The 25,646-nt window shown below is 44.3% G+C and overlaps 1 protein-coding gene across 4 annotated transcripts in view; it reads left to right on the top strand.

The window, feature by feature from the left end:
- Positions 1-25,646, top strand: part of UTRN (utrophin) — a 1,497,630-nt gene that overhangs the window by 1,268,854 nt on the left and 203,130 nt on the right. For all 4 annotated transcript variants that reach the window (XM_086927281.1, XM_086927282.1, XM_086927283.1 and 1 more), the window contains one exon: positions 2,093-2,204. In XM_086927281.1, coding sequence (XP_086783407.1) covers positions 2,093-2,204 — 112 coding nt within the window. The remainder of the gene's footprint in view (positions 1-2,092; positions 2,205-25,646) is intronic.

The raw sequence follows: 25,646 nt of genomic DNA, 5'->3' as shown, positions 1-25,646 counted from the left end.
TTTTTACTCCACGGCTTCCTTAGTGTGTGGCCTCCTTGGTAGGAAGAGTTTCTGTTCAACACTGCCGCATGTTTTCTTGATCATCTCCTTAGTGCTGGACGTGTTCTCACTAATGACGATTAATTGTGCTTCCTTTTGTGCACAAAGCTAGTACTGTAAATGTACAATGTGCTTTGCAGTCGTTTAATTTTATTCATGTCAGGTGATGTTTTTCCTTGAAGGTCAGACTTGCTTCAGGCCCTCTTTTTCTCCCTTTAAGTGTTCCCTTTTCCCCTCGGTTTTGTTGTTGTTGTGTCAGTGCCGCAATCAGTGTGACATCACTGTTTTGCCTTCTGTCTGCAGCCACACCTTGTTGTACATTGATATTTTACAAAATGTGACCGTTCTGTCACCTAATAACTGCTATGACGCACCGAGAAATAAAAAGTATTGTCCCCTGCAGTACTTATCAAAAAGCTGCAGCTCTGTGGTTTGAAGGACTGTCCCCACCGCAGCTCTTTTCACATTTATTGTGCTTGTCTGTGAGGTCTTCTCAGAGACGGGATCGTGGACCCAATATATAACCCAGCATCATACATGGGTATTCATCTACCAGAAATGTTTTCTTAGTGGGACCCGTATTACAAATGTAGCGACAAAATGGCTGCAGAAATACTGCACCTTAGATTAACAATAGCACGTGGCAAGGTCATTTTGTACAACAATTTTAGTGTATTATTCCGAGTTTTATTCTATGGGATGGAAAATAACTGCAGAAATCGATGTCTGTGCACCATTTTCACGCATGTTTCCCCTCAGTGCTGGGCAGATCTGAATGCAGAAAGAAGTCAGGGCTATTCTTTTGTACATTTCGTAATTCCAATTCGGGCATGAAACCAGGGGTTTCCGTTTCACTTATGATGAGGACATGTAATCCGAGAGATGTCACAGATAATTTGAGCGTTCACTCTTATTGTGTATACTGTCACTTATAGCTCACTGATGGAAAACGCCCCTGTAGTTGGTACATACTTTTTTTCTGTTCTCTGTATTGTCCAGCCAGTGTAGAGTGAATACCAAGCAGTGGGAGAGTCCAGTGCTTGCAAGAGGCTGAACCTGCTTGGAAATGTGTGACTGGCAAGGATTGGGGGTCTGATAATTGTTTCAGCCTAACATAAAACTACACACACAGCGTTCCACCACAGTGACAAAGCTTGTGGGAAATTGTGAAAGCCAGTGCTTTAGTCAAGAGAACAGAGATACACCCAAGGCCCTGTCAAACTTGAGTATTAGCACAAATCTGGTCCCTTGGGGGTTTATTCGCAAAGGCATTTTGATGTACGGAAAGTAGTTCTGCTGTAGTACTCTTTTACATACTCTTAGACACCTCTGAATTGGCCACATGACATTTGAAATAGAACTGTTCCTAAATTTCGATATACGGTTACTGCAAATAGAAAGGACTGCCCTCTTAACACTTTTACTAATGGGCAGTTGCATGTTTTTCAGCAGATTCACACATCATGTAAAAGTGCATGCATAATACTCCTGTTGTACTATTTCCAATACTTATAAATGGTGTTGTGACTCAACCCCTTATTATATACAGTACGGTAGGGTCCACAGTATTGCTCAGGAGGCCAAGTGCCAGTACGAATGCTATCTACAGATGTGACACTTTAAACCATTCCACGACACTCAAAGCTGTGAGAATGGCCAGGATGCACGAGAATTGTTTTAGATGTATATTTGAATGGTAAACTGATATGCACAGCCATGTTGTGGATTATTTTAAATAAGTGCCGGTGCTCAGAATTAAGTGCCGAGCCTAACACCGGCAAACACCCGGCCTCAGACTCCACAGTCTTAAAAGCAGGTATTTTCATGGTCATTCAAACAACAGAAAAACAGGTTAAGGTCTTTGTCGTAAATGTGAATAATTTGTCACTTTCTAGATTGCAACTTTGGTTATCAGTTCTATGTAGCCTGCTAATAAAACGATTGCAAGCGGATTATGTATTTTTATCAAGTCTTTCAAACAATGTAAAAAACAGTTGTAAAGTTCCTGTCCAAGGCAGAAAGTCTTGACGGTCTCCGTTTTGCATTTCCTCAGGTACCGCAGCTTGAAGCATTTTAACTATGATGTCTGTCAGAGCTGCTTCTTTTCTGGCCGCACAGCAAAAGGTCACAAGCTCCATCACCCGATGGTGGAATACTGCATACCCGTAAGTATTAGTGTTCCGCCCCTTGTCCCAGAGATGATCTTTAGTTCTGTCATTAGCCAAGACTTTTGGTTTTTAATCAAAAAAATAATATATCTGATTCTGCAATCCCTTTATAAAAGCAGTCTCTAATTTCTTTTTAAAACATGGTATTCTGTAATCTCTGTATAAACAGCAGCCTCTAATTTCTTTATAATTGGCAAAGTGTGACACACTCAATCGCTGATTATAAAGGAAAGACTGGGGAACTTGACTGTTATAAGTTAATTCAGTGGACTTCTGACTTCACAATGGCTGCTGCCAGATCCAGCAGCGGAGGCGAAGGCAGGTCAGGTCACAGAGCATAATTGAAGCAGGTGTTTAAAGCAACGAAAAACAGAACAATGCTTTTATTCTGCTCCATTGTTTTCTTTTTTTTCTGCTCTATTGTTTAGCATACAACAAGCAGAGGGAACATGTTTATTTTTTGCACTACTTAGATAGAGAAAAGTGAGAATATTTCACCATGTTTCATCACATTTTTTTTCTTTTAATGAGTTCTATTGAACTGTTTCTAATACCAGTTTGCAACAAATACCAGGTTTTTGAGTTGCTTAATCTTGCACTAGAGTTTTTAATTATTCTTCATGTGTGTAAACATGCTCGCTCTCTCATATGAAAGAGATAGACACCAAGGTTTTATGTGGTTTGTGTGAAAGGTGATGGTGAGACCGGATGTATGACGGTACAACGCGTACCGTTACAACGTGTCCCTTTACGACGCAGTTTTAACAATGCAAGTCGTTACAACGACTTGCGTTGGGGGGTGCTGATAGTGAATAGTTTAATTTACTATTCCAACACCAGTCCCCGTGGATAGTAGGGAGGGTGTTGGATAGTGAATTAAACTATCCCCAATCCTAGAGCGCCCTCCAGTGAAAGTCGTTGTAACGACTTTCGTTGTTAAAGCTGCGTCGTACCGGTATCGCGTTGTACCAGTTACGTTGTAAAGGATGTTTCCCGGTGAGACCATGTATTATATGGGATACAGTACTCCCTGGCGTATATAAGGATTTTGTGGTTAAATCGAACTTCCATAATCTTATAAAGGAACTCCGACTTCGGTCTCGTTCTATATGGTTATGTAACTTCTCGATGACCTGCAATATCCTAATAAAGTATGGCAGGGGGGTATTGTGACCATGTATTATAAGGGATAAAGTATCCCTGCTGTACATAAGTATATTGCTAGTCACCTCAGAGTTTCATAACTTGTAAAGGAACTCAGTCTTCAGCCTTATTGCTCTATATGGTCATGAAATTCCTCAGTGACTTGCAATATCATTATAATGTTCGGCAGGGGGTACTTTATCCCATATATATATATATATATATATATATATATATATATATATATATCCAAGAAAACGCTGTCTCTTTCCTTCGTAAAACAGAAAGTCGAGGCCCAATTTTGCTTTTCAAGTGATTTTATTCGGCAACAACACCCAACGCGTTTCGCAGCCTTCGCCGCTTGCTCACGAGTGACCTGCAATATCATTATAATGTTCGGCAGGGGGTACTTTATCCCATATATATATATATATATATATATATATATATATATATATTACCTACTGGCTATCGCCAGTAGGTATATATAGTTAGAATTTTTTCCCTATGGGACTTTTGAAAATTCTATGTCTAATAACTTTGGCGTTTGTGGACGGAATCGGCTGAAATTTTCAGGAAAATGGCACATTTTGTTTCTGAGCAGCCCCTGAAAATTTGGTGGGGTTTCGTCAAGGGGGGGCTGAGAAAAAAGGGGGGTCCCAAAACGCGTTTTTCCCATTCATTTTTCCATAGGGCGGTTGGACTCACTTTTAGCTCGAACGGCTGAATGGATTTGCACGAAACTTGGCAAAATTGTAGGGACTGTTAGCCCGATGTGCCTTTGCTAGGTCTCAATATATGTGCTCCAGTAGTTTTTGAGAAATTAACGTTCAAACCAAGATATATATCTGTAACAGCGCTCTGGGCAGCGATCCGGTCCGCTTACTTTTCGCTTATCGGAACTTTGCGCGCAGAAAGCTGATTGGCTCTCCGGTGTCTGTCAACATTCTAAACAGTCCGGAGCGGACGCCATCTTGTCTCTCGGTAGGATCGAGAGAGAAGAAGAGGTGGAAAACGAAGGGGGAATTTAATGAAAGGGGGCAAGGTATCCCCCTCTTGACCCCCTAGGAATGTTGTTGGGGTTATTAAAGGGTCCCGTGGGTAAAATAAAAAAAAAATGATTTTTCACGGTAGAAGCGCGGCCGCGAACTGGTAGCGAAACGGGAATTCACCATTTTGTGCTTCGTAAATTAAATTACTAGTTATAAGTGGGTGCGGGAGACGTATCCTAATCCCCTATGTTTCCTGAGGGTGGGTGAGGAGGCTGATATATGTTGATACATCTCTTCCAGCGGCTGTGCGTGAGCTTTTTTTTTTTTTTTGCTGCGTGACAGTCCGGAGCGGCCGCCATCTTGTCTCTCGGTAGGATCGAGAGAGAAGAAAAGGTGAAAAACTAAGGGGGAATTTAATGAAAGGGGGCAAGGTATCCCCCTCTTGACCCCCTAGGAATGTTGTTGGGGTTATTAAAGGGTCCCGTGGGGAAAATAAAAAAAAAATGATTTTTCACGGTAGAAGCGCTTCACGGGCCGCGAACTGGGCCGCAAACTGGTAGCGAAACGGGAATTCGCCATTTTGTGCTTCGTTAATTAAAGTACTAGGTATAAGGGGGTGCGGGAGACATATCCTAATCCCCTATGTTTCCTGAGGGTGGCTGAGGAGGCTGATATATGTTGATACATCTCTTCCAGCGGCTGCGCCATCTTGCCTTTTTTCGAATGCCACAATTTTGTCGTGCACGGCAGCCATTTTAGATGCCAGGCTGGTTCCAGGCTATCACCTAACCCTGCGGATGTAGTTTATGGCCCCAGCTGTAGAGAATTCAGACATGCCAATCCTCCTGATTCAGGCGTGTGAGTACTGATTTCAGTGCTAGTCTCCTGCCTCCCGATTTCTGCAAGCAAAAACCCGGGGGCATATTACGAACAACTAGCGATAATTTTTGTCTCTAACTTGTTTAGAGACAAACATTATCGCCGCACATCGGCGATTTTTATCGCAGATAAACCTTGCTATTATCGCAGAAAAGTCAGCGATATTCATGTATTATCGACCTAATGCTCTTAGCCATGTTATCCACCTCCCATTGGATAACATGGCTAAGAACTGCTCAGGGCAGGTGTTAGATTTTGGAGATATTCGCGCTTAGCGTGAATATCTCCAAAAGTTGGTAATAGAAGGTAGCGATGTTAGGGACTGTTTCCAGTCGCTAACATCTTGGCACGCCACTTTGCATGTCATTAGTGATAAGTATCACTGACATGCAAAGCGGGGCCCAAGATGGTCGCTATCTCCTTTTAGCTGTCACTAACTGGTGTTAGCGACAGCTTGATAATAGGGAAATAATTTTATCTCCGCTTTCATGGTTTTTAAAGCCAAAAAAGCGGAGATAAACCCCCTTGATAATATGCCCCACGATTCCTTGGGGGTTTCAGCTGACAGGGCTTGGTATTGTGTTACATGGTAATTTTTCCATGAAACGTCAGAGGGTCGATGCAGGGGTTCTAGAAGAGGTGATAAACCATTTAAGCCTCATGAACAAGCGCATGGTCTTTTAAAGATTTGTGAAGTACTCGGGGCGGCGGTGTGTGTGTGCCCTCTTTCAGGAGCGGGCGGGGGGGCACTGCCAGCAACTTGCCAGGTCAGGTAGTGTTCAACACGTGCATCACCCTTTCTCTGCCTGCTATTGCGCTCCATGCTTCGGAAAGGTAAGAAAAAGAACGTGCATTTGAGTTTGAAATGTCCGATCCTGCAGCAGCACACTTCCAAAGCCCACACATGACAATAACCCGATTCAAGGCCCCATTCACCCGTTTTTAAAAAAATAGATAACACTCCAACAAAGTAAGGTTATAAAACTTTATTAACTACTAACTTTAACAAACGGAACAAAAACTAAAAACATTTAAACATTTCTCAACACAAAAAGCAACAATGGTTAGAAGCTGTCTTTTGTGCGAATAGTCCCAAGGCAGCACAACGTGCAGAGTTCTGGACGGCACCCAGGTGATGTCGCCTGGGTGCCGCACTGGTTTAGGGATCCTACAATGCTGCTCCGAAAATTGGCGTGGGGCGTCCCGGGTGGGGCGGGGGGAGGCCTCGTCAGTAGCGGTCTGTTGTGCGAATAGTCCCAAGGCAGCACAACGTGCAGAGTTCTGGACGGCACCCAGGTGATGTCGCCTGGGTGCCGCACTGGTTTAGGGATCCTACAATGCAGCACAGAAAAACAGCGTGGGGCGTCCCGGGTGGTGCGGGGGGAGGCCTCGTCAGTAGCGGTTTGTGTCCAGTGTCACATGGCTGACACAACATGTACGACAGGCACCCAGGTGATGTCCAGTAAACTGCCGCACTGGTTTTGGTATCCTACAATGCTGCTCCGAAAATTGGCGTGCGGCGGCTCGGGGGGGGGCGTGGGGGAGCCGGCGTGAACGGGCCTCCCCAGGTGGCGGCCATCTAGCTGAGTTGCGCTCGCTCTTGCGGCCACAGCGTCTCGCTCACCATGTTGTTGAGTTGCTCCCACTCTTGCAGTGCAGCGATAGGCGGCTGCCACATGGCTCTTAAAATGGCGGACAGCTCCTCGGTTTTAGGCCTGGTCCACTGAAATGGCCCTGGGACACTTTGGAACTCGGACGCTTGCCTGCTAGGGCTTGGGCTCCATTCTCGAAAAGCGTCCGCTCAGCCGTGAAGATTGTATAAAAGTCTTGGGGGCCCCCGACTCCCGCAGGCTTCCGGTGGGGAGCGGCTGCCATGATTGCTCGCGGAATGACCACGACGGAGCCACGAGATGGTGGTGCTCTCATGCTGACGCCAGCTTCAGTCTGAATGATCCAGAAACAAGGTGGGGCTTTCATCGTTTGGGAAAAAAAAATGTTCTAAACCAATGAAAAGTGTTATTTTTAGGTCATATGACCAAGCCTTCCATCTTTAGGAAACCAAAAGTAAAATGAACCAATGAAAAGTTTTATAAACAAGTCACATGACCTGTTATGCGACATAGGGCTACAAAAAGCGTAGAAAATCCGTTGGCACGTGAGGCGGCGTCAGTAGCGGACCGATGTGCGAATAGGCCGAAGGCAGCACAACGGGCCGAGATCCGGATGGTACCGAGGTGGTGTCCAGCAAATTGCCGCACTGGTGTGGCCATCCTACAATGCTGCGCCGAAAGACGGCGTGTCCAGCTGAATTGCGGTCACTGTTGCGGTACAGTGACTCGAACGCGCCGAGATCCGGATGGCACCGAGGTGGTGTCCAGCAAATTGCCGCACTGGTGTGGCCATCCTACAATGCTGCGCCGAAAGACGGCGTGTCCAGCTGAATTGCGGTCACTGTTGCGGTACAGTGACTCGAACGCGCCGAGATCCGGATGGCGCCGAGGTGGTGTCCAGCAAATTGCCGTACTGGTGTGGCCATCCTACAATGCTGCGCCGAAAGACGGCGTGTTCAGCTGAGTTCCGGTCACTCTTCCGGCACAGTGACTCGAACGCGCTGAGATCCGGATGGCACCGAGGTGGTGTCCAGCAAGTGGCTGCACTGGTGTGGCCATCCTACAATGCTGCGCCGAAAGTCGGCGTGGGGTGCCCCGTTGGCTTATGAGGTGATGTCAGTAGTGGACTGATGTGTGAATAGGTCGGAACCAGCACAAGGCGCCAAGATCCGAATGGCAAGTCCTGGATGTTGAGTGCCTCAGTTGAGATTTCTGAGCAGTGCTTGTAGGACTGTCTGAAGCTTATTTGCACCTGCTGCAGCTTCACTAGGTCCGGCGGAACTTTTTGCCTTTTCCTTTCTGCTTCTTTTCCTACAATGCGTTTCATCTGAAGACACGACCAGGTCCCTGAATGTGTGCAGGGGGACGCTATTGATTGAATGAACGCGCCGAGATCTGGATGGCACCGAGGTGGTGTCCAGCAAATTGCCGCACTGGTGTGGCCATCCTACAATGCTGCGCCGAAAGTCGGCGTGGGGTGCCCCGTTGGTTTATGAGGTGATGTCAGTAGTGGACCGATGTGTGAATAGGTCGGAACCAGCACAAGGCGCCCTGCACTGTTGAGCCTTTTTCAATGCCTGTTTTTTGTTGTTTTCCCTCCATCAAAAACAAAACAAAAATACAAGGCGCCAAGATCCGAATGGCAAGTCCTGGATGTTGAGTGCCTCAGTTGAGAGTTCTGAGCAGTGCTTGTAAGACTGTCTGAAGCTTATTTGCACCTGCTGCAGCTTCACTAGGTCCGGCGGAACTTTTTTCCTTTTCCTTTCTGCTTCTTTTCCTACAATGCGTTTCATCTGAAGACACGACCAGGTCCCTGAATGTGTGCAGGGGGACGCTATTGATTGAATGAAAATGGCGGCTTGACACAAAGCTGACTCAAGCGTTACTGTTGGTGCTATACAGACAAAAATTGGTTTTCAGTTTGTACATTCTTCTGGTTTTTTTTTTCCATCCAAGTCTGATTGAGAGTTTGTAGAAAAATGGCTTCAGATTTTCCACATACTACTCTTCAACATTCTTCCTAAATGTAACAATGTGAAACTCACTAGGAGAACGGCTGTTTCTGTTTCCTTTCAAAATGCTGCCACCAATATTTTCTGAATGGAAGACACCATCTTGTAGCATAAAGGGCCGAAAGGGGTTCTGGTCTGGCCGATGGTTGGTGGAGACATTTTGACTATATCTTGGACCTGCCCGGCCTCGCCCAAAATGGCGCCGGTATAAATGGGACTCGTAACTCTTTGCCCGCAAATGTATATCTAGAAAATGTTATTGTAAGTGGCCCTGTCGTATTTTAATTACAAAATGTACGTCCACCGATTCCGCAACTGTTAGACACCTTTGTTCTTGTCACCTAATGGCCCGCTCGTTACGTTCTTCTACAGTGTAAATGTCTCCTCATCATATACGATTTCAGTTTGCTCCGTGGCCGGCCCACGTGGTTATAGGCCCGTATTTGTATACTGACATTTTCACAATAAAGGTTTTTAAAACAAAACACGGTAGTAGTATTTTCATTTGTAAAGTTTTTACTTTTAGTGACTGTTTTCGAATCAGTAAAAGGCAAGTGAAATAACGCAGTCCAATTACATGACGGATAAAAGGTATAATATGTAGGAACGCAGTAAAGATAAATGGTCAAGGGCAGTTGTGTTTTTCATGTCTGCAACATAAAGTGATCGATAAGAATCTGATAATCAGGCGTATCGGCGACTAAGACAGCAGGCCGAATCTCTTTTACTCAACGGCTCCGTCATGGAAGGAAGAAACGCCCTTTTTCTCGAAAAAGGAATATATTTTACTTGCAAGACAGTTGTAAATTTTCCGGGAAAGTACATTAGCCTGGAATATTATAACATATGTTTGAAAAAAAAATATTGTTCGAAAATAATAAAAAGCGTAATTTTTAGGTCATATGACCAAGCTTTTCATCATTAAATTAACAAAAGTAAAATGAACCAATGAAAAGTTTTATTAACAAGTCACATGACCTGTTATGCTTACGTTACGCGCTGCGCGCCGCGCCTCGGATCACTTCCGGGTGCGCTAACGCGGCGTGTCATAAAACGCATTACGCGACAACGTAGGTCAAGAATATAGTCTAAATGTCTCCACCAACCAGCGTTCAGAACACAACCCCTTTCAGCAGTCCAAAAAGTTCTGTTAAATGACAACAGAGGGGACAGGCAACAAGAACCATCAGTCAAAGAGGGGAGGGCAAGTTCTTCTCTTCCGGGTCATGTTGGGGCGCTACCGGAACTGATCAAATTGGTAGTCTACAGTGTTTCTGGATGTTTCAGACTAAAGCTGGCGTCAGCATGAGACCACTACCATCTCGTAGCTCCGTCGTGGCCATTCCACGAGCAATCATGGCAGCCGCTCCCCACCAGAAGCCTGCGGGAGTCGGAGGCCCCCAAGACTTTTGTAGAATCTTCACGGCTGAGGGGACGCTTTTCGAGAATGGGACCCAAGCCCTAGCAGACAAGCGTCCGAGTTCCAAGGTGTCCCAGGGCCATTTTAGTGGACCAGGCCCAAAACCGAAGAGCCGGCCGCCATTTTGAGAGTCCTGTGGCAGCCGCCTATCGCTGCACCGCAAGAGCGGGCGCATCTCAACTACCTGGTGAGCGAGACGCTGTAGTCGCAAGAGCGGGCGGTAAACAGCTGAATGGCGGAAGAGGCACAGTGTAGCAAAAGCGGGCGGAATGGCAACTAAAACGATAAAGGGGCGCCCCACTACAGCTTGTCTTCAGGTCAAACGGATTGTGGGACAAGGTCCAGAATTGAAGAGTCATCAAAAGGCAAAAAGTTCCGCCGGACCCCGGGAGCCGGCCGCCTATGTCGGGGGCGATCTCAGGCTACACCAGTGCTATAAGACTTGGGGAGGGTGTCGGAGCCAAGCGTCTTCTCCGAGTCCATGGCCATCACACCGCCCCTCAGGGGCCTCCGTCAAGCTGTTTAGGAAGGTAACATATCACATTGTTTTCTAATGCAGTCAGGTCCACAAACGACACTCACTTACTTTGAGAATAGTGAAGCTGCAGTAGGTGGAAATAAGCTTCAGACAGTGTTACAAGCACTGCTCAGAACTCTTAACTATGGCACCCAACATCCAGAACTTATGCTATTTGAGAATGGTAGTGACATCGAAGCATCTCAGGGACCAAAACCATTAACGTACTTTCACGTATGAAAATCTTACTTGGGGAGGGGGCAGGAGCGAAGCGCCCCCTCCCAGTCAGCGCCACCACACCGTATGTTGAAAATCTGAAGCCATCGTTCTACAAAGTCAACCAAACTTGGATTGAAAAATCTAGAAAAATGTACAAACTGAAAACCAGTTTTGGTCTGCATAGCATCAGTAACAACGCTTGAGTCAGCTTTGTGTCAAGCCGCCATTTTGATTCAACAAAGCACAGGCATTGAAAAAGGCTGAAATTCAGAACTCTAAACTATGGCACCCAACATCCAGGAGCTTGCTATCCGGATCTTGGAGCCTTGTGCTGTTTTCGATCTATTCACACATCGGTCCACTACTGACATCATCTTATAAACCAACGTTATGTAAATAGTTTTTTAATAAAATGTTTTACCCTGTTTCTTTGCTGGTGTGTTGTCTATATTTTTAATATTTGCATAGGGTTTGTCGTTATTTTGTGCGGGATGGGTGATGGAGCCGAGCTGTCTTGCAGCCCTCATGGTGTGGAGCTCAGTTCATCTCACTATTTTCGTATTTCTCAAGAAGGGTTGTTCCTAATATTTCTATTTTAGCGAGGTCAAAAAGAGATCCAATTAGTGGCCTACTGATTTTGCTCGATTACTTTTATTTTTTTACACGATTTTTCACTATCTGCAAAGACTAAACAGAGTATTGCGACTTTGTGCTTGTTTGTAAATAGAGAATGATCCAAAGAGAACCAATTCTAAAACAGTAAATGCTTGGACAACAATCAATCAAATGGAGAGACAAGGAGGCACGACGGATTACAACGGGGGTAAAGGCCTGCGTTAACTACCCTTCAGTATCTGCAAAGAGAGAGTACTACTAAGGCAAAAGAGGGGAGGGGGGGGGGGTGCAGCGTTCAAAGCACATCAGCGTGCATAAATACGAAAATGTTTTTATCTATCACGTACTTGACATTTTAAAGCTTTTCATATTTGCTATTAAAAAACCAATGAAATTCACAGAAAAAACCATAGGTTATAGTGGATATATAGTTAGGAATTTGCATTTACAAAACCTTGAAAATTCAATGAAAAAACCATAGGTTATAGGCCATATATAGTTAGGAATTAGCATTTACAAAACCTTATTTTACTCGCATAAAACCATTGAAATTCCATATATAGTTAGAAGCGCTAACTATATATCGCGCACCCGCAATCCACTGCTGATGATGTCACATATTACATCATTCATGACATGGTCAGTGACATCACTGATGACATCACTGATGACATCTCAAATGACATCACTGATGACAACTCAAATGATATCAATGATGACATCTCAAATGACATCACTGATGACATCACTGATGACAACTCAAATGACATCACTGATGACATCTCATTTGTCATCACTGATCACATCACTCATGTGATAATACAATGAACCTCTTCAGACTCTAATATAACCTTACATACACTCAGTATAAACAGACACTCACAGACTGTCAGTCATCCATGGAGTTACTCACACACCTAGTCAGTCATGCAAAGAATCAATCACACCTCCATTTCCTCAACTATACAGTTATACACATCTTACTTATTCAAACATATAATAACACATATTTACTCTCTTATATAATCCCTGATACAAGCTCACAGTGATCGATACAGCCACTCACACATTCACTGGCTCTTATGTTCAGTTATTTATATATCTCAACTCTCACATGTATTGTGTTTTACATACGTACTTACTTGCACATGTAGCAATGAGAAATCCATTCACTCACCAACACACCCATGCACAGTCAACCGCCCATATAGCTGTTTCCACATGCACTCTTGAACTCATACTCCTAGTGAATCAACTGCTTACACATCTATGCACAGAGTCACGCACCTCCCAGCCACCCACACACACACACTCAGCCTCCCATTCAAATACTTGGGCAACCAATCAATAACCCATATGGCCACTCTTATAGCTACTGATCAACACATGCAGCAGCTTACACAACAACAAACATACTGATGCACGAATTAAGACAGTTTAGTCACTAACCCATGTACTCAGTGAGACACATTTAATCACTCACTCATACAGTCAGTCATGCACCTACTAAATTCTTCATCCAGACACTTATACATCCACTCATTCTTCAATATGTGAAACATATTTAAACTTTACAGACACATACAATCACTGGATGTTGTGATCAGTGATGTCATCAGTGATGTCATCAGTGATGTCACTGACCATGTCATGAATGATGTAATATGTGACATCATCAGCAGTGGATTGCGGGTGCGCGATATATAGTTAGCGCTTCTAACTATATATGGAATTTCAATGGTTTTATGCGAGTAAAATAAGGTTTTGTAAATGCTAATTCCTAACTATATATGGCCTATAACCTATGGTTTTTTCATTGAATATATATATATATATATATATATATATATATATATATATATATATATATATATATATACTATCGACATTTACAAAGGCATTCATTCAGTCCTCTTCCTCCATTAGTCAGCTTTAGAGCCTTTCACATTTTGCTTCCACATGCCCGTGTCCAGCACAGGGCACAAAGTCATCCCTCTTCAGACATTGGTTTACCTGACAGCGAGTGACTGCATTCTGCTCATTCACAATACATAGAAGTGTAATCCCTTCAGTTGCAAGGATTGCTTTTGCAATGTGTGTTTTTATCCAAAAAATAATACACAATCTGGATCTTGTACAATGCTTGCTTTTATAGAATGTGTGTCTTCATACAAACAACATTCATAAACAATATAAGTAATGGCAAAGTCAAAATGCCTGCAGCCACCACGAGACCTATTTGCTGTACCAGTGCTTGTAACCTCAAATACGATTTGTGGCCATGCCTGAAAGCTTTGCAGTTTGATACACTGGTGGCTAGGGTCCTTGGAGCGGCATACAGACTCCAGTGCTACATAGAGTCTATAAAATATTTACTAGGGGCTGTAGAAAGAAATTAGCTTACTTTATGGCCCCCATAAAGAACCTAAAATGTATTCTTCTCACCTATTTAGTTTAAACAAGGATTGCCTAAGGGTTATTTCACTGAGCTGCATAGACTTATAGTGTTTCATTTGGGACAGCAAGGGACACTGAACTGAAAGGTATGAAAACTCCTATTGGACTAAAAGTCTTGAGTCTTTATTACAAAATAATAACTTTGGTTCATTTGTACTCAGGCACTTGGAAAAGGCAATTTGAGCTTGAAACATGGTTAGAAAAAAACAACATCACTCATTTCCAGTTCCCCGGGCAAATCATGCAGTTTGCCCACGATAGTGACAGGACTACTTCATTCTTTCATTTGCAGTGAAATGGGCCTTGAAATGTACCTGCTCCTTCTGCAGCTTCAATGTGTAATAGAGAGGCTCTTCTGCTGCTAATATAAAAGAAACAGATGAGGACATATTCTTTGACGAAAAGGTGCCCAGGCTTTGCTAGCCCCCAATTATTAATATCTGAAAGATGGGACTCGAGTGCCTTCTCAAACAATATAAACATCACTTATGAGTTTTACCACACATTTGTTTTTGTATAGAGCCATACCATTGTAGTGTATGGAGGTAAATCATTCTCTTCTATTTTGAAATGGAAAACATCTGAAAAGACTGAAATAATTTAGATACCAAAGATGTTGCCAGTTTGTGCCAATCTAAGTAATTGTTTTACTCAACTCAGTGGTACTTTATTTATCAACATGTGAAGGATGGCAGAGGGAGCCACCCACCTAGAAGATGCTTGACTTCTGAGGCGCTCCTGCCACTGCTGTACAGCTTCCTAGCCCCTGTTTCTGTTGTCTGCAACTGCATACCAGTGTCCCGTGGTGCCGCGGAAGGAACACCATGGGCTCACTCCGTGCAAAGGAATGAATGCCATCGCCGATTGATACACCACAACAAAGCCTGAATGAGTCCTAGTCACCATCACAAGCCTCCCTCCTCCTCCTACCCCTCCCCCTCCCAACTGGGAAGGATATCACTTGGCGATAACCACCTATGGGTAGGGGCCAGCAGAGCTGTAATGCGGCACGTGACAAGCCAGTGTCCTGGGGTCTGGTGATGCCATTCAGTTTCCCATTGCATGCCCTGCATATGTCATCATCCCGCCACTGATGCAACATGGTGCTGAAACAGGTGGCTGTCTGCTGATTGCTGAAGCTCCTTCTTCCCAGCTTCTACTTCCCAGATGGAAACAGTGCTGCCCCGCCGACGGACTCCATGTTGAAATTGGAAAGGTGGCTGCCAGTAACATCTTAACTGCAGTAGCAGGCCACCATCTTGGTTAACTGTGTTTATTCATGAATGGGGGAAATAGAAGATGAACAGACTTCCTTCTGCTGTCCCTCTAATGAGAATATTTGGAATATGCCGCTGGGAACTTAGCTTTCAGGATATATTCTGATACCTGTACAGCACTGAGGTCGTTTACCAGTGACTTTTTGTAGCCCCTCTGCAATTTCATCTGATAAAGTCTGTGACTTGCCTGTTTTTCTACAGATTGCACACTCAATCCTTGTCTGCACATAATGTTAGATCTCTAAACCTAAGAGCTCTAGGCAACTTACTTTATCAGAGACCTTAATAACCCTATATTATCAATAATTCCCCATGCGGTATTACTTCAAATAAGGCATCTCCTAACATATTTAACAAGTCTACAAGTGATCCCACTGCTCAGCTTGAAACATAATACTGGAAGAACACGCCGCCGTGTGCCATGCACAATAAGTGTTCTCGACTGCTGTCTGTTGGTGTTTCTTCAAGTTCTCTTTGCAGATATGAGAACAATGTTTGTTGAACGTTTCTGCACCAGAACCCCGGTTGAATGTTTGACATTCATTTATCTCGGTGTGTCAACAGTATGAATTTAGAATTTCGATTCTCACCGTCCCTGCAATATCGAACATCACATCAGATAGTCCTTGAAGAAAGAGTAACTGTACAGCAAGAGAGCTTTAAATACAGGTTCCAGTCTTCTATTTTTACTTATTTTTAAATGTAAATACAGACAGGAACACCCTATTTCCTTTGACTATTTAAAAAAACAAAATGGAAACATTCATACATTATTTTCGTTTAAGTCTTTCTTAAGCCGGTTACTACTAGGCTACAACCTAGCAGACCCCTGTTTAGGAAAATGCTCAAGACCTGGCTATTTCTCTCATAGGGAAATTAAACAGTTCCCTCCCTGAAACAGTACACGTTACAGGTTACATTTAGCGCCAAGACCCCTCAGCATTCGTGCGCTCATAAATCTTTTACTTACTTACATTCTCTGTCAGTCAAAATAGTGAAGCCAATGGCTGGGTTTATAAACAGGATGACATTTGACAATAAAGGTTTTGTACAGCTTAGCAAATGTGTTAAAACCCTAATGCTAATGTTAATTGTATAATGCTACTTAGCAGTAGCACTACAGTCCCACAGGCCTCCAAGCATGAGTGTACATATATCAGCTAAATATTTTTTGAAATATCTAGTTTCAATTTCATGTTTTCAATCACCAAAACGTATAGATAATTACAAATAAGATGGATAAACACAAAAAATGAACAAACACAGAAAGAAATGTCATAAAAGGAATACCATAAAATTGTTGTCCCTAACTATAAATAAGCTGCATTTTGACCAAACTATAAACGTGTTGGAATAAACAACATCAGGCCATATTAAGGACAGGGCGCACTGTCCCTGTTTGCGCCACGGTCCCCCTGTTTAAAGGTGCTCAAACAGGGACAATTCTCCCTTTTACAATTAATGTGATGCCCTCGAAGCAGCTGCGAACTCGAGCTGTCCTGGGGACAACGCCTTCAGTGAAATACAGAGAGGCTGTTTTAAAGAACCTCTGTGTTTCCCAGTGCAGGCAGCATGCTGTTTGCACTTTAAAGAGGGAAGAGCGACCCCTGCAGTTAGGTACAATAAGTGACTGCATCCACCTGCTGAGTGATGTCAGGGGGGTTTCACTGGATAAGGTCTCAAAACCAACGAAAGGAGAGTCAAGGGACAAAGATGGCCGCGGACTTAAACAAATTAGGTCTCCGCATCCTAAACAGAAGACTCAATACAGACTTGCCCGCTGCATACACGCATGTGTCTTTCGCTAGAATGGCCACTTTGGATTATATATGGATTTCAGTTGTCCACTTCCATCTTGTCCAGGAATTTGAGGTAATTCCCTCACCGGAAAGCGATCACGCCGTTTTAACGTGCAAATTTTCGTCACAGCACTATCATCACCCAACACATAATCTGCTCGGGAAAGAAGACAATCTTGCGATTGTAAGAAAGCTACGGTGGACAGTGGACAACCAGGAAACAATGGAAGAAAAGGTGGACGATTTTTTTGTCAAATTGAATCAGGAGCATAGTGATCAATTGACCGCATTGTCGTGGGAAACAGCAGTGTTGAACTTCAGAGAAAAGCTATCCACGAAAATATTCGAAAGACCAAATAATTGCACTCCAATCATATCTTATATCTCTGAACATAAGCAACTTAAAACAAGTATTAAGCACAAATTAAATAACCTGCTGCGCAGGCATGCCTATAATGACACCGATTACAAATTCCTGCGAGATAAAATATTCGTCACTCGAAAGGAATATAGGAAAGCAAGGTTCATTTCTCAGAGAATGAAAGAAGAACGTCACTGGGCAAAAGCCCACGAAATTATAAAATCAAAGGACCAAAGACGATTCTGGAGCTGGGTAAACAAAGGTGTCAGTTCTGTCCAACCCCCCACAGTGACTAATATATCTCCTGTTGAATGGGAGGCCTACATTGAAGCACTCTATGTAGAACCAGCAAGTTCCAAATGGCCAAACCCCCTTAGTCTTAGTCACACAAATTCCAATCTTGAAGCGGAACCCACCATTAAGATAACATCAAACCAAGTGGCACTTATTATAAAGAAAATGCGCCCAGGAGGAGCACCAGGCCCAAATGACATACCAATACAGATATACAAAGTATCCGCACAAAAGTGGGCCACTCTGCTGGCCACCCTATTCGAGGCAACCAGAATGGGTGGGCTCATTCTGGATTCTTGGCGAGGATCTCTTCTCATCTCCATGCACATAAAAAGGCTCACGGGCTGATCCCAACAATTATCGGATGATAGCCCTTCTTGCCGTGGAAGGAAAGGCATATGCAAGTGTCCTACTTCAAGAACTGACAACCTGGGTGGAAGACCGTATATTAATACCTTTTACACAAACCGGATTCCAAAAGGGCTGCCACATCGAAGACAATTTGATCTGTCTAGTTCACATGATTGAAAGCACACTCGCTACCAAAGGAAAAGGTAGGGGATGCGCTTACTGGGTAGGGGACGCGCTTACTGACTCATCGCAACGCCGTGAGGGGAACGGCTGTCCTTGGGCTTAGCTTCTCGCGCCGTGAGGGGAACGGCTTTTTGCACGAAACCAGCGCTGTGAGGGGAACAGCTTCGCGGCTTGAGCATTGTCGCCTACATCCCCCAGCAGCCTCCAGGGGAGTAACCAGGGGCATAACACAGGCCCCCGCAGCCCATGCGGTGCGGGGGGCCCCTAGCTCCAAGGGGCCCCCTCGGCACTGAACTCTGGCCGGAAGAGCCCCTGATTGAGCCCGGAGGGGGCCCCCCTGAGTACCGTGCAGGGAGGCCCCCTCACTTTTACTTACGCCAGTGGAAGCCACTTGAGTCCTGCACTAGCCCTCAAAGCGCGCCCACCCCCATGCATCGCGGGACGTGCTTACTTCTCGCACCGTGAGGGGAATGGCTTTTTGCATGAAACCAGCGCCGTGCGGGGAACGGCTTCGCAGCTTGGGCATTGCCGCCTACATCCCCCAGCAGCCTCCAGGGGAGCCACGTGAGTCCTGCTTTAGCCCTCAAAGCGAGCCCGCCCCCACGCATAGCGGGACGCGCGCGGGCGGCGCCGGGCAAAGGGTGGGCCGTCAGAGGCCGGAAGAGGCCGGGATGGACTACACCCCTAACATTGATAACCCGGGACTGGTTTACAAGGTACTTTGGGCATAAAACAAAAACTGCCTATCACATTGATATCGAACTAGAAGTTCCAATAACATTATAAATGTGATTATAGTGATCCTCCACTTCGCCTTGATGTACACTTGGTGGGCAATTTCTCTTCATCTCGCTTTCTATAACAATCTTTCCATTTAAGATGGGTAAGCGGGTTTGCTCCACGAAACATACAGCCCCCGCTCCTCAAAAGGGCATCATCAAACCGACATCAATAGACAGAATGTTAGAGAAGACTCTGGGTGCAGTTGCAACAGAAATAGAACGCACAGAAAGGCGCCTATCGATTACCCCAAACCTAGAGTTGAGCTCCCACGTCTGTGACTAGTCAATTGATCTAAGTGAAATAAGTGTAGAGTCCACCAAAGACCAATCCTTAACAATAGGCCATCAGTCCCCAGATACACCTAAGAGTGTTACCCCCAGGTACCCCGGTAGGAAATGTAAAGCAAAACGCAAACACATAGCTAAACAACAACCCCCAAGAGAGAAAAGGGGAAAGGAATTGGAAAAGGAATTGAGTAACCAGGGGGGGCTGGTTTTTGAGCCCCCACCCGAACCCCCCAACAATCATCCAAAGTGGGTCTCACTTCTGGTAATGTATCTCCAGGAGCAAATTAGGTCTATTGTTAAAGAAGAACTAAAACCTGTAGTGGCAATGTTAGACGGGATGCTAGCAAAGATGAATGGAGGGGTAACAGGCATAGCAACGCCCAAAGCTGCAATTAATACAAACAAAATGCTGCATGCGCAGGCTATTTTGAGTAACATTCAAACTGAGAATACTACTAATAAAAATAACTCCTGCATGGTAGCGAACCTTGACAACCCACAGTACGATAGTGAGAACAAGTCTTCCCAAGTAGAGGGGAAACGCCCAGCAAAAACAAATCCATTGCACCCGGACCCCCCCCCCCCCCAAAAGGGAACGGGTGGGGCTACAGAGAACACTCGTAGGCAGGGAGCGATTGAGACTTGCCGGAAGCAGGATTGTAGTGCTTTAGAGCATAAAAAACTAACATTTAACCCACCTACTATAAACCTGCCACCGGAGTCAGCCCCATATGTACTGGTAATTGCAGGAGTTCCAGAACTAATAAAGGGCTCCGCAGAAACACATCAAGAGCTAAAAAATAAAACCACCGACTGGTTGACAAATCACAGCGATTTTGGGTATGAGAATAGCCAAGAGATAATAACCACAAGAAGGGTGGGGATGGATAGGCGAACAACACAAGGAGATTTGTGGAGATTGTGTAGTAATTAATCTTAGAAACCCACGCACTATCGAGCACATCCTAGCAACTGAATATGGTTGGAACAGGGGCAGCACTATTTTGCTACCCCTAGGTTTCTTTTATCCTCCGGTAAGGTCCTATCAGTCAGATTTTTCCTATAAGCCCAAAAGGAGATTTCCTATTTCTAGCAGACCGTTATTCCCGATTCCAGGTAATTTGTCACACAACTTTCCAATTTTTTATATCCCAACAGGTAATAGGTTCAGCCCCCTTGAGGGAGTGGATTGACTGAAGGGTTATAATCCAACCTCTGAAGTGGAAACTGACATTTTATTAATTAATCTAGAAAGACAAGATAGCCCTCCAATGACAGAGTCTGGGCATGGATTGGCCAGCGGGAGCATGAGCGGCTCCCGAGGACCAGACTGTCTTCACCCCGGGTCTGGTCCCTGTGAAAACATAGACCATTCAGAGAATTTAGAGTCAAAACTTCCTATACCTAACCCCATTAGATCTGCGAACGCTGCATCAAACCAGATAGGACAGGTGAGACAAAACAGGAATTTACCATATAATAAGGCAACAAGGGTCTTATCCTGGAATATTGCAGGTTTAATCAGTAAATTGGATGATCCCGATTGGGGAATCTTCATCGAAAGTTTTGAAATCTGCATGTTCCAGGAGACCTGGGCAAGAAGTGAGGCTCACAAGTCGGGCTATGCAAGTTTCAACATTCCCGCAATTTCGGGGGGAAAAGGAAGACCATCCGGAGGATTAACAACATGGGTGGGAGTCCATCTGGGCTGCTCAGCAACTCAAATTGACTCAGGGTCCAGTGACATCTTAAGTGTCCTGCTGACGTTTGCCACAAACCCCCTGTTGTTTTAATTAATGTATATTCACGACCAACTTCTAAGGGCAGTGAATCTAATAACGTGGAAGAGCTAACTAGTTTCCTAGGCTCTATTGACACTAACCAGATGATCATAGTTGGTGGGGACTTCAACTGTCAGTTCGAGAGGGGTTATCCCCTGACAGTTTACTTGATGAGGACCATTTCTTAAAAATCCCAGAATCAAGATGCCCCCAAATAAAAAAATTGACCCCATGGTGATCCAGATGAGCTGTCTCTCACTAAGGCATTCTCTTCGAGCTTGCAATGGGAGATCCTCATCTGAATCATCAAATGGTTATACATTTTACAGCAAGAATTGTGGGTTCATATTAGATTACATCTTTATTAATACACATTTCTGGGATAGGATGTTGGACTTCAAAATAATCCCCCACTATGATAGTGACCATTCTGCATCAGTAGTAGAACTTCAAGCTCTTAGCACGGGTGGCCTGCCCTCTATAGACAACCCCACCGATTCCAGGGTGGTGACCTCAAATTGCAGGAGGAAGGTGAAATGGTCTAACATTAGCCAATCGGATGATAGATTGGGCAGTCTGTATGATGCTTTATTGCCAGTTTTTTCAGACATGTCCAATCTATGTAACCAGAGTCAGGAGGGCATAGACCTGCAATTGGCTCAACTGAACCACGCTACACTAGGAAAAATTACTTTTTTTATCCCATCAAAAAAAGTCCACATAAAAATAAGATGCCCACCCATCCATGGTACTATACCTCCTGCGGAGCGGCAAAAAGGGCTCTCGTATTAACTATCAGGTCCAAAGATTGCCTCACCATAAGGCCGGCAAGAGTGAATTATAAAAGTACCACCAGAGAAGCTAAGCGCAGGTGGGAAGATGAAAACTGGGCCTCATTGAAAATTGCACATGGGGACAGAGATATGAGGACGTTCTGGGGTCTTGTTAATTCTGGTACAACATCTCCTCGCATTGCCGTCCAACCAAACCTAGATGAACAGGTCTGGTGGGAACACTTTAAATTACTTTATGCTAAGGAGCCCGGAATTGGACCAGTCCATGGCTGTGATCATTCAGTCATCTGTATTGCAGCCTACAGGGACCCATTTCTCCAGACCAATGGAGTTATGGACCAGAATATAAGCCTAAAAGAAATTGAGGCCGCAATAGCTAGAATTGCCCCAGGCAAAGCTCCAGATCTGGACAAGATCCCTGGAGATCTCTATAGGACTGAACCTGTCATCTGGGCCCCATATTTGTGCATGCTTTTTAGCGCAATTATATAAGGCATAAAGATGCCTCCAACCTTGCTTGGAGCGGAAATAATTCCGATTTTTAAAAAGGGTTCCCCTTAGCTCCCTAGTAACTATAGACCCATAAGTCTAATAGACATTTCCCAGAAAGTTTTCGCGCGGGTCCTTCTCTACAGATTGCAATCTTGGATGGAAGAGAAGAGAGTTCTGTCTCCCCTGCAGGCTGGGTTCAGGGAAAAACTGTTGACCCTGGACCAAGTACTAAGATTACAACTATTGTACTGGAAGATCGTAAGCATGCAGGGGGGCATAATCTTCTTGATCTTCGTAGACCTGCGATCTACATTCGACTTAGTGCCCAGGGAGAAATTATGGTTGATTTTGGGAGAGCTCGGGGTCCCTGAATATCTAATATGCCTTTTTAAACGGCTACATGAATGCAACTATGCACAAGTAAGATATGGTAAGGAGGGCAATCTCACAGCACCCATACCTATTAATCATGGTGTACCCCAGGGGTGCGTGCTCGCGCCAACCCTTTTTAGCTTCTATATTAATGGTTTGGTAGACGCCCTGTCAGCAAATAAAGATCTCGATGCACCTAAGTTAGCCTCCCGTCGAATTTCGTCAATGATGTTTGCCGACGACACCCTATTGGTTGCCAAATCCCCTATGGGAATACAAAGGGTTTTGGACAAATTTGAGCGGTTCTGTAGCAACAGGGGCTTAGAAATAAATCTACAGAAAACAAAAAATGTATGGCATTTAACTGTCCAAAAAGTACACGCCCCAACCCGTCCCCTAATGGCAAACCCCTTGAGAGAGTGTCATCCTTTGTCTACCTAGGCATTACAATTTCCGAATCTATGGATTGGGGGCTACATATTACCAAGTCCACCCTAAAATTAGCACAGTCTTCAGGGGGCATTTTGAGTGTTTTAAATAACTCCAGCAAAAGAACCATAAGTCCAGCAATTGAAATCTATAGGGCTCAGGTGAGAGGAGCTGCACTATAATATGAAGAAGTTAATGCAGGTGGAAAATCAGTATTTAAGACAACTCTTTAGACTGCCACGTAGTACCCCGCTGCTCCCATTACGTCTCGACACAGGCATAACCTCAATAGCTGAAGTAGCAGGCGCCAAACCTATAAAGTATTGGCGGCGCCTGTGGGCAACACCCGAACTTACATCGTATAGGGAGGAACTAGCAGAAATTCTTAAGGCACGTGGTGCTGTAAAGATCCCTTGGCTCGCATACATTAAATCCTTATTAACCAGTATGGGTCTAGGGGATTACTGGTCTTGCCCCGAGTCAGCCTACCTGTTAATATCCAAGGAAAGAATGAAGGCACACTATAAAGAGTACAGACTGACTCAACTGCATACCCTTACTGGAATTGGGAAACTTTCTTCTGGGTTTCTGGAAATCAAAGACATACCCCGCTTCGAGCCGGCAATTGATCTCATAAACCCACCAGCAGCAAGGAAGCTTTACTTACAATATAGAAATGGGGTGCTTCCACTCCGCTGCTTTACATCTAAGTGGAGAGACCAACATATGAATCATTGCCCGGCTTGTGAGCACCTCGAAGAATCTGAGCTCCACGTCTTCTTTAGCTGTCCAGGTTACAAGAGAGCAAGGAAGCGTTGGTTGGCTCAGATATGCAGGAACCTGGGCAATAGGCGCTGTCTTGAAGTCTTTAGGATACTGAAAACGGACTTGAGCATCCCAATAGTGTGTTCGGTTGCAGGCTTTTTGTTCTCAATGTGGTGCACTAGAAGGGTCTCCCTGACTTCTAGAAATGAACTATTGACAGTTCTGCCCTGAAGCCTCATTCTCAGCATAATTGCTTTTTATAGCCGTAAAGTTTTTAATTAAATAATTTCTGTTTTTATTTGTCTTCTATTTTAGCTAATTTATATATTTATTGCACTGCGCACTGACAACAAATCTCCCGCAAAGTTTCGCCTACCCTTATCCCCAAAATCTCATTTTATTGTTTAACAGGAAATTATGCTTCCACCAAGTACCGGGTCTTATCTTTTCTTTTATATTTAAGATAGTCAGCATACGTATTTTATTTTGTCATGTAAATGTTCACTGTGTGTACCCTATTTCCTTGTTATGTAAATGTATATCGGGTGCTGCACTTTTTAGGTTATTCTGACCGAAATAAAGTCTTTTTGAACTGAACAAAGGAAAATCGTTATATCTGGGTTTAATTGATTTCCAAAAAGCCTTTGATAGTGTAGTTTGCCCCAAACTTTGGGAAAAGTTAACAAAATGGGGCATCCCGCAGCCCCTCCTGAAAGCTCTCATAGCCCTATATACCGACACCTGGGTAAAAATAAGAGTTTCCTCAAGATGGTCAACCACCAATAAAATCATGACCAATAAAGGATTAAAGCAGGGATGCATATTGGCACCTTTACTTTTCAATCTATATTTAGCAGACCTGCCCGATTGTTTTGCCTTTTCCCGAGCATTCCCACCACGAATTGATTCTACTAAAATTCAATCAATGCAATATGCTGATGACACAATCCTCCTCGATCAAACCCAGGTGGGACTTGAAAGGCTTTTCGATTCTCTGGTCCAGTATTGTAAAACGAACGCTCTGGAGATCAACATCAGCAAAACTAAGGCAATGATAGTTTCGCGCTCACGAGCCTGAAAGCACTCCTGGCACATTGAAGGGAAGCCAATAGAGATAGTGACCGCCTACAAGTATCTGGGAATTTGGATAGACCACAAAGGGAGACCAGTGCAACATATTATGGCAATGCAGGGAGTGGCCCGCAGTTTGGAGGGAGCTTTTGTAAGAACCAAGAAAGCCCTTCACTCCCCAGATTTTTCACCGCTAATTAGGGTGATATGCGCCAAAGTTTTGCTGACAATAGCTTTTGGCGCCATAACTTTCAAAGACAAAATGCTTACCTGGCTTGACAGAGCCCAGTCAATGTGCTTTAGCATAGTCTTCCACCTACCCAAGTTGACCTCTTATTCCCAAATTCGCATGGAGTTCTCTATGTCATCTCAACCCTGGGTAATGAAAGCAAGGTTCATTGTCTATTGCTTAAAAGCCAAAAAGGCTCGTGAGCTTACACTAAAAAGCTGCATATGGTCACTATTAAACAATCCCAGCACTCCTTGGAACCAATTTTTAACATTCTGATTGGATGCACTAGAGGTCCAAGACATAT

This window comes from Lissotriton vulgaris, chromosome 6, assembly GCF_964263255.1.
Source record: "Lissotriton vulgaris chromosome 6, aLisVul1.2, whole genome shotgun sequence".
NCBI classification, from domain to species: domain Eukaryota; kingdom Metazoa; phylum Chordata; class Amphibia; order Caudata; family Salamandridae; genus Lissotriton; species Lissotriton vulgaris.
This window is presented reverse-complemented; position numbering and strand designations above follow the sequence as displayed.